The sequence below is a fragment of the Podarcis vaucheri genome (assembly GCF_965113315.1).
Source record: "Podarcis vaucheri genome assembly, chromosome: 3".
NCBI classification, from domain to species: domain Eukaryota; kingdom Metazoa; phylum Chordata; class Lepidosauria; order Squamata; family Lacertidae; genus Podarcis; species Podarcis vaucheri.
This window is the reverse complement of record NC_138761.1, coordinates 36,349,090-36,364,534: the sequence shown is the minus strand read 5'-3', so window position 1 is coordinate 36,364,534 and position 15,445 is coordinate 36,349,090. Positions and strand designations below refer to the sequence as shown.

Below are 15,445 nucleotides of genomic sequence, written 5' to 3'. Positions count from 1 at the left end.
CCACAACCCCAGAGTCGGTCACGACTGGACCTAATGGTCAGGGGTCCCTTTACCTTTTTACAATTCTCAAGGACAGATGCAACCCCACTCTGGGTTTATGCAACCCTAAAGGTGAGTGAAGCAGGCAAGTCTTAGCAAGGCGGATGACGGTCCGACCATGAGATAAAAAGGAGAGACAATTTAGGAAAACGTTCATCATCCCCAACTGTGGACAATGAAGTTCTATGTAGGTGGAAGACAAATGACTGGGGCGTCGCAATACAAAGGTCTGCAATCCCCTGCCTTCGACACAAGCTAATCTGGACGGTCATTTACTCAAAACATACAAAGATTACACTATTTATACTGCTCAACACAGAGGCTGCTTGGAGACCCTCAAAGTGAACTGCGGGCACAGTTTGTTCGGAAGAGCCGTACAGCGACAACGTCGTGAAGGAGGCGGGAACGGGCCCTAGAAAGCAAGAAGAGGAGGCTTAGGGGCGAGGCCAACGCCGGAGAGAGCGCGAATGGGAAGCAAGGAGGAGGAGCTTCATCGAGCGCTTTCGTTTCCACCCCCTCAGGGTGAGCAGGGCGGTGGCTTGGGACCCGGAAGTGGAAACGAGCACGCCCCGGAAGCGCTAGAGGGTGGCGGTCGCTTTGAGGCGGACGGCTGGCTAAGCCTTCGTGGGCGGCGGAGCCCGGCTGTCGTTGTTGCTGCCGCCGCCATGTTTCTGACCGTGGCCAATTGTGAGTAGGCGGGGGAGGCGGCGGGGAAAGGCGGAAGGGCCCTTTGGGGAAACGGCTGCCTGCCGCGCCCCCGGGATGGATGGGCCTGGGCCGAGGCGCCATGGTTCCCGGGGGTACCTGGTTAGAGAAAGCGCCGCTGCTGGGATGGAGAAGGGTTGGGTGGCCGGGGCTTGTAGTTCCTCACAGTGAGAGTTCCTTACCTTTTCAGTACAGTGGTACCTCAGGTTACAGACGCTTTAGGTTACAGACTCCGCTAACCCAGAAATAGTACCTCAGATTAAGAACTTTGCTTCAGGATGAGAACAGAAATCGCGCGGCGGCAGCAGGAGGCCCCATTAGCTAAAGTGGTGCTTCAGGTTAAGAACAGTTTCAGGTTAAGTACGGACCTCAGGAACAAATTCAGTACTTAACCTGTACTTCGCAGGGGGTCACTTCACCTGTGACACTTGATCCAAGGTCACTTGACGATGAAACAGGGCAGCTCGATGCGACCCCTTGTATTACTTTTCCCCGAAAAGTACCTTTGTCTTCCGTTAAATGCTTTCCCCTGCCTTTCCTCCAAACAGCTTGTGTGGTTCTCTCCCGCTCCCTCTCTTTCCCCTCCTCCCCATTTTATCCTCATGACAGTCCAACGGGGAAGGTTAGGCTGAGAATTAATCGGTGGCTGACTCACCTGAGTGGGGATTTGAACACGGCCCCCCAGCCTAATTAACATTATCACCCAAATGCAGCACTCGAGCTCCCTGTATTTTAAAAAGGTAGCTATGGTATACGCAATAATAATGTACTGTACTATACACATCAAGGCAAAAATCTGTAAGCAAGATGCTGACACAGACGGCCGGCGTTCTTTGAAGAACGCTGTATTGCTCACTCAGATGGGCAGGTTGCAGTTTCTTCTAAATATCGCACTGAAGGTAAAGGACCCCTGACAGTTAAGTCCATTAGGCGTTATAAAAAGGAAAACCCAAGTTTGCCATTGAGCATGCTTTGCCAGGGAACCATGGCCAACACTAGCTCCTTGGTGAGTTTTCCCGACCTACACATTTTCATGTTCACATGGTGTTTTTTTTAGGCCATACCTAAGAATTTAAGTGTGCCTAGAGCCCTTTAGCCTCATTCACCAGCAGCTGGAAAAAAATATAAGATTGATCTACATAGCACTAATTTTCATCATTTCCCTGTGGTTTTCACAACTAGAGAAAATAGGCTTTATTCATGTTATCCATTGAATGACAGCTTGCTGCAGTTCGTTTTCCACATCAGGATTTTGTTTTGGGATAGATGGAAGTATTATGAATGCAGAGCATGCCTCTTAGTGTCACTGTCTCTCAGCCCAACCTGCTTCACAGGGTTGTTGTGGGGATTAAATGAGGGGGAGGACCATGTATATTACCTTGGGCTCATTGGAGAAAAGGTGGGATATAAATGCAATAAAAATAAATAAATAGAAAGTTAATATGCCTACTGAAAAGTATATATTTTAGCAGGCAAACAGGGACTCTTTCCAGTGAATTGTGTTAGAAGATAGAATAAGAGATTAACGAAGACAAGGCATAAATTGGGGAAGGTCTGAAGCAAAGCTGTGTGGCAGAATGAAATATTTATTCTTAATAGGTGTTGCAGTGCCATCGATGAACCTCCTCAGTGAAAAGAATTAGAATTTCATAGCCCTATTGCTTTAGAAGAGGGATGGGGGAACCTGTGGCTGTCCAGATGTTGGGCTACAACTTGTTATCCTTGGCCACTGTCCATGCTGATTGAGGATTTAGAGCTTTGGAACCCAGCTTCTGTTCCAGCTTTCTGACCCATCTGCTTCAGATGGAAAAACACTTACACAAACAATTAAACAGTAGTTTGGTGTATCTTTCTGCATTTAGAAATTCATTTAAATAATAAAGCAATTTCTCAGCAAGTATAATTTTGATAAGAAACATGATGGTAAAATAATTTCTCTTTTTCTTTCCTGTTCTGCAAAACCAGTGGCCAAGAGCAAATCAAAGTAAGTGAAAACTCCCTACTACTATGGTTGTTTTGCTTAGCATTGTAGTTGCAGTTATCAGTGTCCCAGTGCAGTCTTGGTGCTTTTGTCTATGGAGATTGTGGATTTTCTGCAGTAGACTCTTGCTTATCTGTAGACGTGTCACTGCCATTCTTCTACAACTGGAAAGGACTTGTCCACAGAAGATTTCATGTGAGCAATGTGTATAAGGAATTGGGGCCTGATATAGCCTGATAGTGTTGTTTAATAACTCAGTAACAATGTTGCCTGCAAATGATTTTGTGAAACATATTGGCTAGTTAGGCAAGTACCTATTGTAGCAAGATATTTGGGCTTTGAATTGTTTGAGCAAGGTACTGTTCACTTGTGAGTAATAGTGACAATGGACTCATGAGGAATATGCAGTGAAATCTTGAAGCCTGAAGAGAGAAACACAGAATGCTACTGTAGTAAAGTATGAGTTGTATCTGTTTAAGTCATACTCAAGAGTTGGCTCATTGAAATTTGTAAACTTAGTCATGCCTGTTGATTTCAGTGGGTCTACACTGACCATGACTTGGGGTAAAATCCTAACACAATTTACCTGAGTAAGTCCCATTGAACACTAGGACTTCCTTCTGATAGGATTGCCCTGTTAATAGGATGCAGCTCTGTGAATTGGGAGTGGTACTCACGACTCTGAAAAACAGGACTTCATGGATCAGAGACAAGTCTAGTTCAGCTTTAAAATTAAGTACAGTCGTATCTCGGAAGTTGAACGGAATCCGTTCCGGAAGTCCATCTGTCTTCCAAAATGTTCAGAAACCAAGGCATGACTTCCAATTGGCTTCAGGAAGCTCCTGCTGCCAATCGGAAGCTGTGACGGATGTTCGGGTTCTAAAGAATATTTGCACACTGGAACAATCACTTCCAGGTTTGTGGCATTTGGGAGCTAAAACGTTAATCTTGCAAGGTGTTTGACTTCCAAGGTATGACTGTATAGTTTGATTGCACTATGCAGTGAGTCTTTCAAATGGTTCAAGACAACCTGGCACTCATAGAAGCACTCTTTTCCATGTTTCAACCGCTTTGCGGTTGTTGTGTTTTTTACAGTTCAGCAGTATATATATTTCATGAAATAAATAATGGCAGTGCTGTCTTGGGTTTCTATTCCCCAACTGAAATTTAATCTGAAGTAACTTCCAAAAACACATTAATAGTTATTACCATTATTGCCACATCATCAAATTAAAATTTGGAGTAATGACTTCAAGAACAGTTTAGGGCTACTCTCTGTTCGATTTTTGACTCTGTTCGAAGACTAAATGCTTAAGTTATGCTTCGTTTGTTATACCAGTGGTTCAGGCCTATTGAGAGCTCTGCTGTGAAACTATATATGGTAGATCATGAGTACTGCTGCAGAACTCTTACCACTTAAGCTGCTGGGTAAATTCAAGGGAAGATTCCCTCCTTCTGGAAGGAGTGATACTAAAGTTGCTTTTATTTTTGGAGGGCACAAACCCTTGCATACAAATTGCTAATAGGTGGGGATGATGGGGAGAAGTTAAACAGTCTTGTAGAGTTTGAAAAAATCAGCCTTCAGTGGAGCTATTGCTAAGCCCCTGCAGCTCTGAAAATATCCCTCTAATTTTAGTAGTTTAATCAAATTACTAAAATGCATACTTAAAGACAGGTTTTAGGGGAAGAAACTGACCTCAGCCTCAACAGCATCCAAATAAAGGGACTTAATAACAACCACCCATCTATTGGATGGTGAACAATCATTTCTGGTTCAGAAGATTAGGTCTGCAATGTTTTACACACTACCTGTGAGAAAGCCCCATTGAAGTAAATGGGACTTATTTTTGAATAGACATACAAAGGATTGCTCTGTTAAGAGTGTAAATGTAAGTCTGTCTTAATAATAAAATAATGGAGAGTGCAGTCAAGCTGGTGGCAATCATATTGCTTTCCTTTCCTTTGGACCACATCAGTGAGGCCAAGAGGAGAGTCTTGTCATCTGGGCAGCCCAGAACCTCCATACACACTGCCCAGGCTTGCACCCCAGAGAGGTCACTTTGGTGCTGCTAATGCAGCAAAAACAATGTGGGAGGCAGCAGTTACGAGTTACCTATCTCTGCAGCTACAGCAGGCGCTATGATTCTCCAGTGATCTGACTTCATTCCTAGAGGTGCACTCCATTGTCTCTCAAGTCTGATGTATGCCAACAAGGGGCTTAGCCATGTGGTCATCTTTTTTAGAAAGCACAGCTGTTGTGTGTGTTTTTCAAATGCTGTTTTCATTTTGTTTTAGTGTAATGAGCAATGAAATAGAGGAATTGTTATCTTTAATATTTATAACACTAATTGTAGTTTACAGTTTATTAGACAAAATCTTTTGCAAATATAATTATAGTGAAGTTTTGACAACATGTAACTTTATCTAAACTTAGTAAATAAACTAAAATTGTTAATCATGCCTCTATAAATTATATTATGAATTAAGGTAAAGCAGTAAGAATAAATGGCAGGCAATAGTTCCACTTTTTGTTTATCTTTCTAGGTATATCCTTGTGCGGATGTTGAGTGAAGCAGGAACAGGTTTTGCTTTCAACATGAAAAGAGGCCGACTTGAAGAAAAGTTAGTTAAATTGAAATATGATCCTATAGGTAAGAAGTTGGGGGATGCTTTACAAGGGGTATAAGATTTTTATCTTAACCACTTATTGAATGTGAATAATATGCATATTCAAATTGTATTCCAAACATTCATCCTTGAAATATCCTGGCAGTTTTAGAAGGAACAGTGGGTCACAGTGTTTTCTTAAAAAATCTCTGAGCTGTATAGGATGACAGTGGCAGAGTGTGGAGTGGCACATAACAGTGGATGAAATCAAGACCTGTTCCCAGCTGCATGAACTCTAGTGCTGCTTTATAAGATGGCTTGAAATGAAAATTATATTAATTTTTAGTCTTTTTAATCAAAGGTAAAAGTTAAATTTTATATGAAATAGTAGCTTGTTTTTAGAGGATGCTTTTTCAAATGTAAAAATTGTTTTTATTCTTCAGTTTTAAGTAATTGGTGCAATAGCGTCCCTTTTTTCTCTAGGGAAGCTGTAAAAACTGCAAGGATAAAAGAGCATACAGAAGAGTCTAGAACACTTGAATTCACCAGCTTATTTATTGGCTAAAAAGCAAACTGGCCAATTCAGCAGCTTATTTACTAGCTTAAAAGCCACACAGTGGCCTTAAGTGCACCTGGAAGCTCGTCTTTCCCATTGTTATTCTTTTTTCTAATGATGCACTTGTCTATGTGATAAGTCCAGGAACATGTAAATACACATATTTAGACATTGCAATGATATGTTAAAATGTATTCATTTCACTATCACAGTCAGGAAGATGCTGTGGTGCTGGGAGAGATTTTCAGTGACACAATCCAAATGAGTTAAAATATTAACAGTAGACAATATTGATCAGCTTTGTAAGTAGAAACTGCCCCTGCCCTGCCATATTAGACTCAGTATTTAGAGAGTTAGGAACATGCACATTAAAGATGAATATGAAGATGATGTGAGTATATTTAGCTAGAATGAACTGCAGGTCTCATTGCTTATATAAGGCAATTGAAAAAGCTATTTTAGAAGTTATTATTATTAATTTACATACCACCCTTTATGCGAAGATCCCTGGGCAGTGTACAACATTAAGAACATAATTTACGCAGCATAATAAAAAGATAATAATACAGAGCATAACAATACACAATATAAAAATTAAAGAATCATAATAATGGTCCTCCCATATTTAACAAGCCATAGATTATTTAATGTCCAAAGGCTTAAAGAGGAATGTTTTTGCCTGGCACCTAAAGACATGTAATGATGGCACCAGGTGAACCTCGGGGGGGGGGGCATACTACAGACGGGGAGCCACCAGAAAAAAGACCCATTCTTGTATTTTCATCCACCGAATCTCTCAGGGATGGGGGACATAGAGAAGGGCCTCGGATGACGACTGCAGGTCTGGGTCTGTTAATATGGGGAGAGGCTCAGGGATTGAGGTCTTGAGCTATGTAAGGTTTTATAGGTTAGCACCAGCACTTTGAATTGGGCCCAGAAACTAATTGGCAGCCAGGATTGGCATTATATTCTCAAACCGTCTTGTTCTGGTGAGCAACTTGGCCTTCAAATTTTGCACCAGCTGAAGCTTCCAAACCATTTTAAGAGGCAGCCCCAAGTATGTCAGTGATGTAAACTGGACTAGAATTGTAAACACAGACTATGTTTTCTTCCTTGTTTTAAAAGGAGACAATAGTAAAATTCTGTTTTCCCCCCATGCAGTGTTCTAATTCATAAGAACAGATACACACCTGTATTTGTGACTGCTCTGCTGCTGTTTTTGTAAACTGTGGTGTTGATTATTCATGCTTCCAAAAAAGCAAGATACATGGCAAGATACACATGACTGAGCTGGTCAGTGGTTAGGTATGTAGGTTTGATAAAGCCTTTTCAAAACCTAAACTAACTTTCTTTCATTTTCTGTCTATAGTTAAACAGCGTGTCCTCTTCAAAGAGCTGAAAAAGGTCCGTTCCCTGTAGACGACAACTGGCAAAAATGATTGATTCATACACGAGGCACACTCATAGGAGGAAATGCTAGCCCCGTAGTGTTCTCAGAAAGGAGAGGAAATGGACTGAGATGGCTGTCTCCTGTAATTTGAAGACCATTGTGAAAGAGAACAATGTAGAAAAAGAAAGTTTTTTGTGTCTAGCCATGGATCATCATAAGCAGCAACATATTTATAGTTAATTTTACAGCTCTCAATTTTAAAAAATAAAAATAAAATTCCCTTGTCTCTGTGTGTTTCATTTCAACACCACTGTGGAACTGCCTGCAGTCTTGAAATGCTTGTTTCACATAGCAATAATATTAAAACTTCTAGTAGGACCCTAGTCGAACAGTTTCCAAAGTTTTCTTAGGCATCCAACCACAGAAGGCACACAAATAATCAGCAGCCAACTTCAAGGGGATGTTCCTTTACAGCTACAGCTGGGTACATAATTACATCCAAGCATCTTGTCATACTTGTAAATGTTTCCAGTGAAACCAGTATTAAATTCAACTTCATTGAAGGCTTTTTTTGGAACAGCTAATTAATTTTGCCTAAAGCAGCCATTCCAAATATATATATATATATACTTGACAGACAGAGCGAGCTGCTACAATACTCCATTGCCTGGTCAGCTAGCCTTTCGTTAAGTATTTGTTGTGCTAGCAGGTCCAGTGTAAACACTGAACAACATTGTTTCTAAATTTATCAGCTGTGTTTTCCAACAAAGAAAATTCAGTTACCTAAGAAGTTTTATTCTTAAAAAAAACTTGCCATTTTGAGATCACAACTTCAGAAATTATTTTGTGAAACATTTATTATAATTAAGGCATCATAACAACATCAAACCAAACTGCATCTCTTCACATCCCTTAACTGAGGAATGGGAGTGTCTCATTCACAGATCTGAAGTCAAGTATTTCACAGCGTCCTGGAAAGACCCTGCAGTGAATGGTACCCTGCACACCTTATTAGGGGCCAGGACCTACGTATAGGAATGTGTTCGATACAGTTGTCTCCTTTCAGATATATGTAGAAATTGTTGAAATTATACATTATCTTACAAATTGAAAATTAGTGGACCACCATTGTGACAGTGCAGTGGGCAGGTTAGAATAGGTCTTGGGGCAAGTCCTTTCTATAGGGATAGGAAGCCTGTGTCCCTGTTGCTTGGACACTAATCGTTGCAATGAAGTTACTGTTCCGCAGCATTTCTTCTAGAGGCAGGTTGGGATAGTAAGCCAGGTAGAAAGCCAGTGCCCCCACAAAGCTGTCGCCTGCTCCCTGAAAGAGACAAACCAAAGTTACTGCTCCTTCAAACATAGTTAAATAGAAAGTCCTGCAAAGGAAAACAGTTTGCCTAAACAAATAAGTATTTTCATGAAATCTGAGTTTGAATATACATTTAAATTTGGATTTTATGAAAATACATTTATGTACATGTGTGCTCTGCAGTGAATGGCTAGAATTTGGTGATGACATATAAACAGTGATTACTGTAATTACAGTAATCTTGGATTACTATTTTCAGACACTTTTGAATATTATTATATTTATTTATTTATACCCCACCCATCTGGCTGGGTTTCCACAGCCACCCTGGGCGGCTTCCAACAGAATATTACAATACAATACAATACAATACAATACAATACAATACAATACAATACAATACTCTATTAAACATTAAAAGCTTCCCTAAACAGAGCTGCCTTCAGATGTCTTCTAAAAATCTGGGAGTTGTTTTTCTCTTTGACATCTGGTGGGAGGGCGTTTATTTCCCTACCTTAAGAACACAGAAGTAAATGTTGACTCTCCTGTATAAATGACTTAAATTCACTGGTATATTTCTGAGCTTGTGGACATGGAGAATAAAGTGATCAGTAGCTGCTACCCATGACGGCTATGTGACAAAATTACAAGTATTCTTTCTCCTATTCTGATGGATTGGCTTATTCTATGTTATACAATTCTCAAAAATGTTTTATAAATCGTAATAAAGTTTCAACCTCTGATTACATATTAAAATGCTGTAACTCAACAGCCTTGTGCTTGAGACCCACCTCCTGCTACAATAAGAAATGAAGTCTATCCATCTATTCATAAGATGATGTTGTCTTTGTTTGCCTCCCTTACTTCTAAGATAATGAGTTAACTTAGCCATTGTAACAAGTTCTCATACTTTAATAGAGAGGGTAGTAGGTTGTCTCCACTTTTTTGCACAGAGAATTCTTGCTGCTCCTAACCTGTAAGAAATTCTTCACATTCGGATTGTAAAGAAGCCTTCACATACACCAATAGTAATAAAAGATGCAGTGGAATGTGCTACTGAAAAATTTCATATGCTTGTCTTTTTCCTTATTTACATTACTATCACGTATGAAAAAGAAAGTTAATTTTTTGAATCCAGGCTGCTGGACTAGGTGGGGTTTTTTTTAGTCTGATCCAGCAGGGCTCTCCTTATGTATTATGTTCTTATTCACAAAATTTTGTGTCAAATGATCACCATTCATTGAACATTCATTCTCCAAACTGCAGTACAAATCTGCAAGATATAATATGAGTAGCAAGGAAAAATATGAAACAGTGGCTTAGTGAAAAGATTAGCAACCTCTCACATTAGTGGCATCTGTACAAGATTAGATTTCAAGGTGCTTTAAGGAGAAGCAATACAAACACAAACGTATTTCAGACTTCAAACTTGTACAACCCACATTCCCCTGGTTACTTTCTAGGAGTCATCCTTAGTCTTTAAAGTTCTGCAGCCCAATGTATTAATACGTGCCTACCCACCCACCCACCCACCAAGTTTGTAGCAGAAGTGCCTTCATCCTGCTTTCCATGTGTAGTTCTTTAATTCTGAAATCCAGCTGTGCTTCTGTACAGCTGCAGGTTCTAAAAGGCTGTTTGATGCACTTCTGCTTCCTTCAGTTTATACAGCTGGAAATGTAAGCCCTGTGCTGGCTGCCTCCTGTCCCTACTAGCACTCATTGATGCGGCAGCAAAAAAGAAAAGCTAATGCTATTCCAGGTTGCATCAACAGAAATAGAGTGTCCAGATCAGGGGAAGTAATAGCAGTAATCGATTCTGCCTTGGCCAGACCACACCTGGAGTACTGTGTCCAGTTTGGGGTGACACAATTTAAGAAGAATATTGACAAGCTAGAATGTGTGACCAAGATGATCAAGGGCCTGGAAACCAAGCCTTATGAGAAAGGGTTGAAGTAGCTGGGTATGTTTAGCCTGGAAAAGAGGAGAGTGAGAGGAGATATGATTGTCATCTTCAAATGTCTAAAAGGGCTGTAATGTGGAAGATGGTATAAGCTTGCTTTCTCCTACTCTGGAGGGTAGGACCCAAACCAATGGCTTCAAGTTACAAGAAAGGAGATTGTGACTAAACATCAGGAAGAACTTTCTGATGCTAAGAGCTGTTCGACAGTAGAATGGACTACCTTGGAAGGTGGTGGGCTCTCCTTCCTTGGAGGTTTTTAAGCAGAGGTTCGATAGCCATCTGCCATGGATGTTTTAGTAGAGATTCCTCCATTGCAGGGGTTGGACTAGATGACCCTTTGGATCCCTTCAATGAATGCACTCTGCTGGGCTGCCACAACCCTTGCGTCTGAGGGTGATGGAACTACCAAGGCACCCTCCATTGATCTTATAATCAGGGAAGGGTAAGGAGGCGAAGTTTTAGTTTCAGCCTATGGGTCTCGAAGCCTGGGCAAGTAGCAGACAGGCTACATAAATAAACCCCCAACAATTCTTGCTTTTCATCCTCAACTTGCATGATATAACCTCTTAGAACTTTTTGATTTGTCGTCATATTATAATGCTGTGTTGACACTTGTAACCAAATGTAGGAAACGCTTGTGTTAACACTTGGGAACTGCTTAGTCAGAATTTGTCCACAACTTTTCTGCTGAAGAAACAGAGATGCTTGAGTGGGTGGAAAACCCATTTGCAGCTGATGCCACAAAGTTGTTTTTATCTGTTCAAAAGGAACAGGTTATCAAATAGCCATGTGATTTGACCTTCAAAGACAATTCTTTTTGGAAGTGAGGTTTTCTGAATTTTGGCTTCTTTTTACACACATACACACAGAGAGAGAACTTAGTTACTATTGAGTAGCCTGAGCTTGTGGCTTAAGAAATGCTTGTGCTTTAATTTGGTGGTACAGATTTTTGAGAAGCAGGTTTTTCTGCAGAGACTGCTATGAAGATGAAATAAAAGGCTATGTATCAATAATGATCTGAGGCTATGCCTGACAACCATCAAACCCTACACATTGCCAAAAAGCAAGCTCAGCCATCCCACTAACACTTGCCCAAATTGGCTTTATTGTGGAAAAACTATTTTGAATATTCAGTTTGTTATATTTAACACCACTTGTATAACCAGATTTTTTGGACCAGATTTTTATAACTTAGGAAGCAATATCTTGCAATTAGAAGACTGGTATTCTTACATTCCCATTAAAAACTGTTAATAACTTTCTAAGTACTATAAATAGTTCAACGAATTCTACTTTAATAGAGGCGTTAAGTAAATTCGGATGCCTTGGGTAATGGTTATAAATAGGCAAACTTACATTTAAGATGCATGAAACTGACAGCTGCTGAAGACTAAAAGTCCCAAATTCATGTGATAATAGAATGATGGGTCACCGTGCCAAGCAAATTTGGACAGTGGGAGCCACTGTTTTAGTAGTTAACCCTCCACGAAAACTTGATCCACATTCCACTAACACAGGAGTGGGGAACCTCAGACCCAGGGGCAAAATGCAGCCCTAACAGGCCTCTGGGTAGCCTTTGGGGCTCTTTCCAAGCTGCACCCTCTCATCAACCCTGCTTCTGGCCGTGAGTGTTTTTGCCTGTGTTTTGGAATGTGTCCTCGCAGTCTAATAATGCTTCTTGCTTACTTGGATGGAGGTTAGAGACGGGTGGGTGTATAGGACGATTGCCCAGAAGCAAATGTGACCCTTGGGGTGAAAAACCTTCTGCAGCCTTGCAACAACAAATCCCACTGAGTCCAATGGTTATGTTCTAAGCATGACCAAGGCCCCATCTGCAGTGTATCATACTACAGTGGTACCTCGGGTTAAGTACTTAATTCGTTCCGGAGGTCCGTTCTTTACCTGAAACTGTTCTTAACCTGAAGCACTACTTTAGCTAATGGGGCCTCCCCCAGCCGCTGCGCAATTTCTGTTCTCATCCTGAAGCAAAGTTCTTAACCCGAGGTACTATTTCTGGGTTAGCGGAATCTGTAACCTGAAGCGTATGTAACCTGAAGCGTATGTAACCCGAGGTACCACTGTGCTTTGAACAGTCACGGCTTTCCCCAAAGGATCCTGGGAAATGTAGTTTGTGAAGGGTATTGAGAATTGTTGGGAGACACCTATTTCCCTCACCATTTCTGGAATTCCCTGAGAATTCTGCTTGGAATCGTGGGGTGCAGATAGGCACCCTGACATTTCCCTGTGGGGGAAAGTCCAATATGCCTGTGCTTTTAAAATGAAAGTGCAGTTTATAAAGATGTGTACAGAGAGAAATTATTCTCTGTCTCAAAAAAACAGCTGGATTTTCACATCAAGATTCCTTGGCAGCAAGTTCAAGACTGACGAAAGGGAATTTTTGGAAACCACAAAATTATGGAATGCATTTCCCACAAGATTTGCTGGTGGCTACTTGCTTAGCTGCAATTTTTTTTTTTTAAAAAAAGGCGTAGACAAAATCATAAAGGGTAATCTCTAGCAAAATCTTATTTAGTCACTGCAGCTAAGAATGGATCCCTCATATACAGAGACAATCTCTCTCCCATGTTAAGGGGGTGGGGTGGGGGCACTTTTTATTTTCCTGCTCTTATTTGGCAATAAGAGTAGTAGTAGCTGTATTTTATTTCCTGCTGCAGCTTTAGCGTCAACTTGTAAGGGATGTTTTAACTTTGTTGCCAGCCATTTTGAGCTCTTTGGAGGAAAGGGATGGCAAATATGTTTTAAATAAAATAAAATCCCACCTTCTTTCTCAGTTACTCTGGAGAGGTGATGTCTTTCCTAATGGCCTCAAATCAATACTGGCACAAAATGTTGGTCAGCCTTATTCAGAGTCAGACTTTTGGTCCATCTATCTCCCTTCTTCTTTGGTGATCACTCGTAGCCTAGTAAAATTGTCTTCCATAAATACGGTTTTAACAATGAGTCCATAAGTGACTGTGGAGGCCAATTCTGGATCATCCACACGTCCTTCCACAGTGGGGACATTGGTTACCGGACGGGAGCTGATCACGGTGTGGATTTGCCAAACGTGCCTTCCTCTTAGCTCATCTCTCCCTTGCTTCCTGAGTTCGAGCGTCTTCAAAGCCCATGACACCTTTGGTAAAGGCTGTTCTCCAGTTGGAGCGCTAACAAGGCAAGTGTTTCCCAATTATTGGTGTTTATACTACATTTAAAAAATTTGCCTTGAGACAGTCTTTAAATCGCTTTTGTTACAAGGATATCCCTAAACAACTATTGGATCTCAGATCTAACTATACTGACCTAGCTGGACTTTTGAGAGGTAACGGAATACCTTACAGGTGGGAGTTTCCACAAGGTCTCTCGTTCAACTACAAAGGAAAGAAGATTAAAATCAAAACGAAGGAGGATAGCCAGAAGTTTCTACACGACCAAGGAGAAGACTTGCAGAAAGGAGCGGCAGCTCTTTGGCCCCCACCAGAGTCTGGAAAAGAGCTACCACCCTCGGATTTGGACAAAAAAGAAGACGCCCCATAAAGAGCAACAACAGATTGATACAGGATGTCTCTTCAGCTGTACAGTTGGAACATTAATGGCGCGAATTCCCCGGAAAAACGCAAAAGGATGTTCCATATTTTAAAGAAAGAAAATTTGGACATAATTTGTTTGCAAGAAACCCACGTGACCAGGCTTCATAGGAAGGTGTTAATAAACAAAAGACTAGGCCAAGAATTTATTTCATCAGATAGAGTTAAAAAGAGAGGCGTGGTGATCTACGCTAAGGAGAATTTATCACCAAAATTTTTGTTCAAAGACGAACAAGGAAGAATCCTGGCTATTGAAATTCAGACTCAAGGAGAGAAGGTTTTGATATTAGGAATCTACGCACCAAATGAGGGGAAATCAGAATTTTATAAGAAGCTACATGAGACATTACTGGACTATCTGGACTATTCTAACATCATTATGATGGGAGACATGAATGGGGTCGTCTCTACTCTTATGGATAAGTCACAGAACCAGAATTTGACCAAAGATGGAAGACTACCAAAAACCTTCTTCGAGCTAACTGACAATATGGATTTAATTGATTTATGGAGGACGAGAAACCCCCTAGGTAAAGAAGGAACTTTCTTTTCTGAAGCTCACCTGTCATGGACAAGAATCGACCAAATTTGGACAACTAGAGGGCTGGCACCTAAGACTACAAAAGTAGAAATCTGCCCAAAGACTTGCTCCGACCATAACGCTCTGAAAATGGAAATGAGACTTACTACTGCCGATTCCTTCAGATGGAAAATGAATGACAACCTGTTAAGAGATCAAGAGATTGTAAAGAAGGCCCAAAAAGCTTTAAAGGACTATTTTGAAATTAATTTGAATACCTCGGTGGAAAAAAGAATAATCTGGGACGCAAGCAAAGCTGTTATGAGAGGGTTTCTGATACAACAGAATACGATTAAGAAAAAACTCTGGAATGGGAAAAAGGATAAGATATTGGAGAAGATAAGAGAAGGAGAAAAAAAACTAAGATTGAATCCAAAATCAAAAGAGACTCTAAGAGAAATCAAATTCCACCAATCACAATACTTGAAATTGATTAACCAAGAAGTGGAATGGAAAATTAAACAAATGAAACAAAGATCTTTTGAATCTGCGAACAAATGTGGGAAACTGCTAGCTTGGCAGTTGAAAAAGAGACAAAAATTAAACTATGTTACCAATCTAGAAGTTGAAGGGAAAAACATTCAGAAACCGGGAGAAATTAGAAAGTGTTTCCAGAAATATTTTAAAAAACTTTATACACAAGGACCCGAGGAAGCAATTGAGATAGAACAATTCCTGAAAGACAATGGCCTACCAGAACTATCACAAGAGAAGAGGTCAATCTTGAATTGT

At 40.6% G+C, this 15,445-nt stretch overlaps 2 protein-coding genes across 5 annotated transcripts in view; one reads left to right on the top strand and one right to left on the bottom strand.

The window, feature by feature from the left end:
* Positions 1–491: 491 nt before the first annotated feature.
* On the top strand, positions 492–7,564 carry MRPL33 (mitochondrial ribosomal protein L33). Its single transcript, XM_082214910.1, has 4 exons — positions 492–726; positions 2,710–2,728; positions 5,270–5,376; positions 7,258–7,564. The coding sequence occupies exons 1-4, from the start codon at positions 507–509 to the stop codon at positions 7,305–7,307; spliced, it is 396 nt and encodes a 131-aa protein (XP_082071036.1). The 5' UTR covers positions 492–506; the 3' UTR covers positions 7,308–7,564.
* A 553-nt stretch (positions 7,565–8,117) lies between these two features.
* Positions 8,118–15,445, bottom strand: part of RBKS (ribokinase) — a 68,999-nt gene continuing 61,671 nt past the window's right edge. For all 4 annotated transcript variants that reach the window (XM_082214887.1, XM_082214890.1, XM_082214888.1 and 1 more), the window contains exon 8: positions 8,118–8,602. In XM_082214887.1, the coding sequence (XP_082071013.1) occupies positions 8,429–8,602 (174 nt within the window). In that variant the 3' untranslated portion in view covers positions 8,118–8,428. The remainder of the gene's footprint in view (positions 8,603–15,445) is intronic.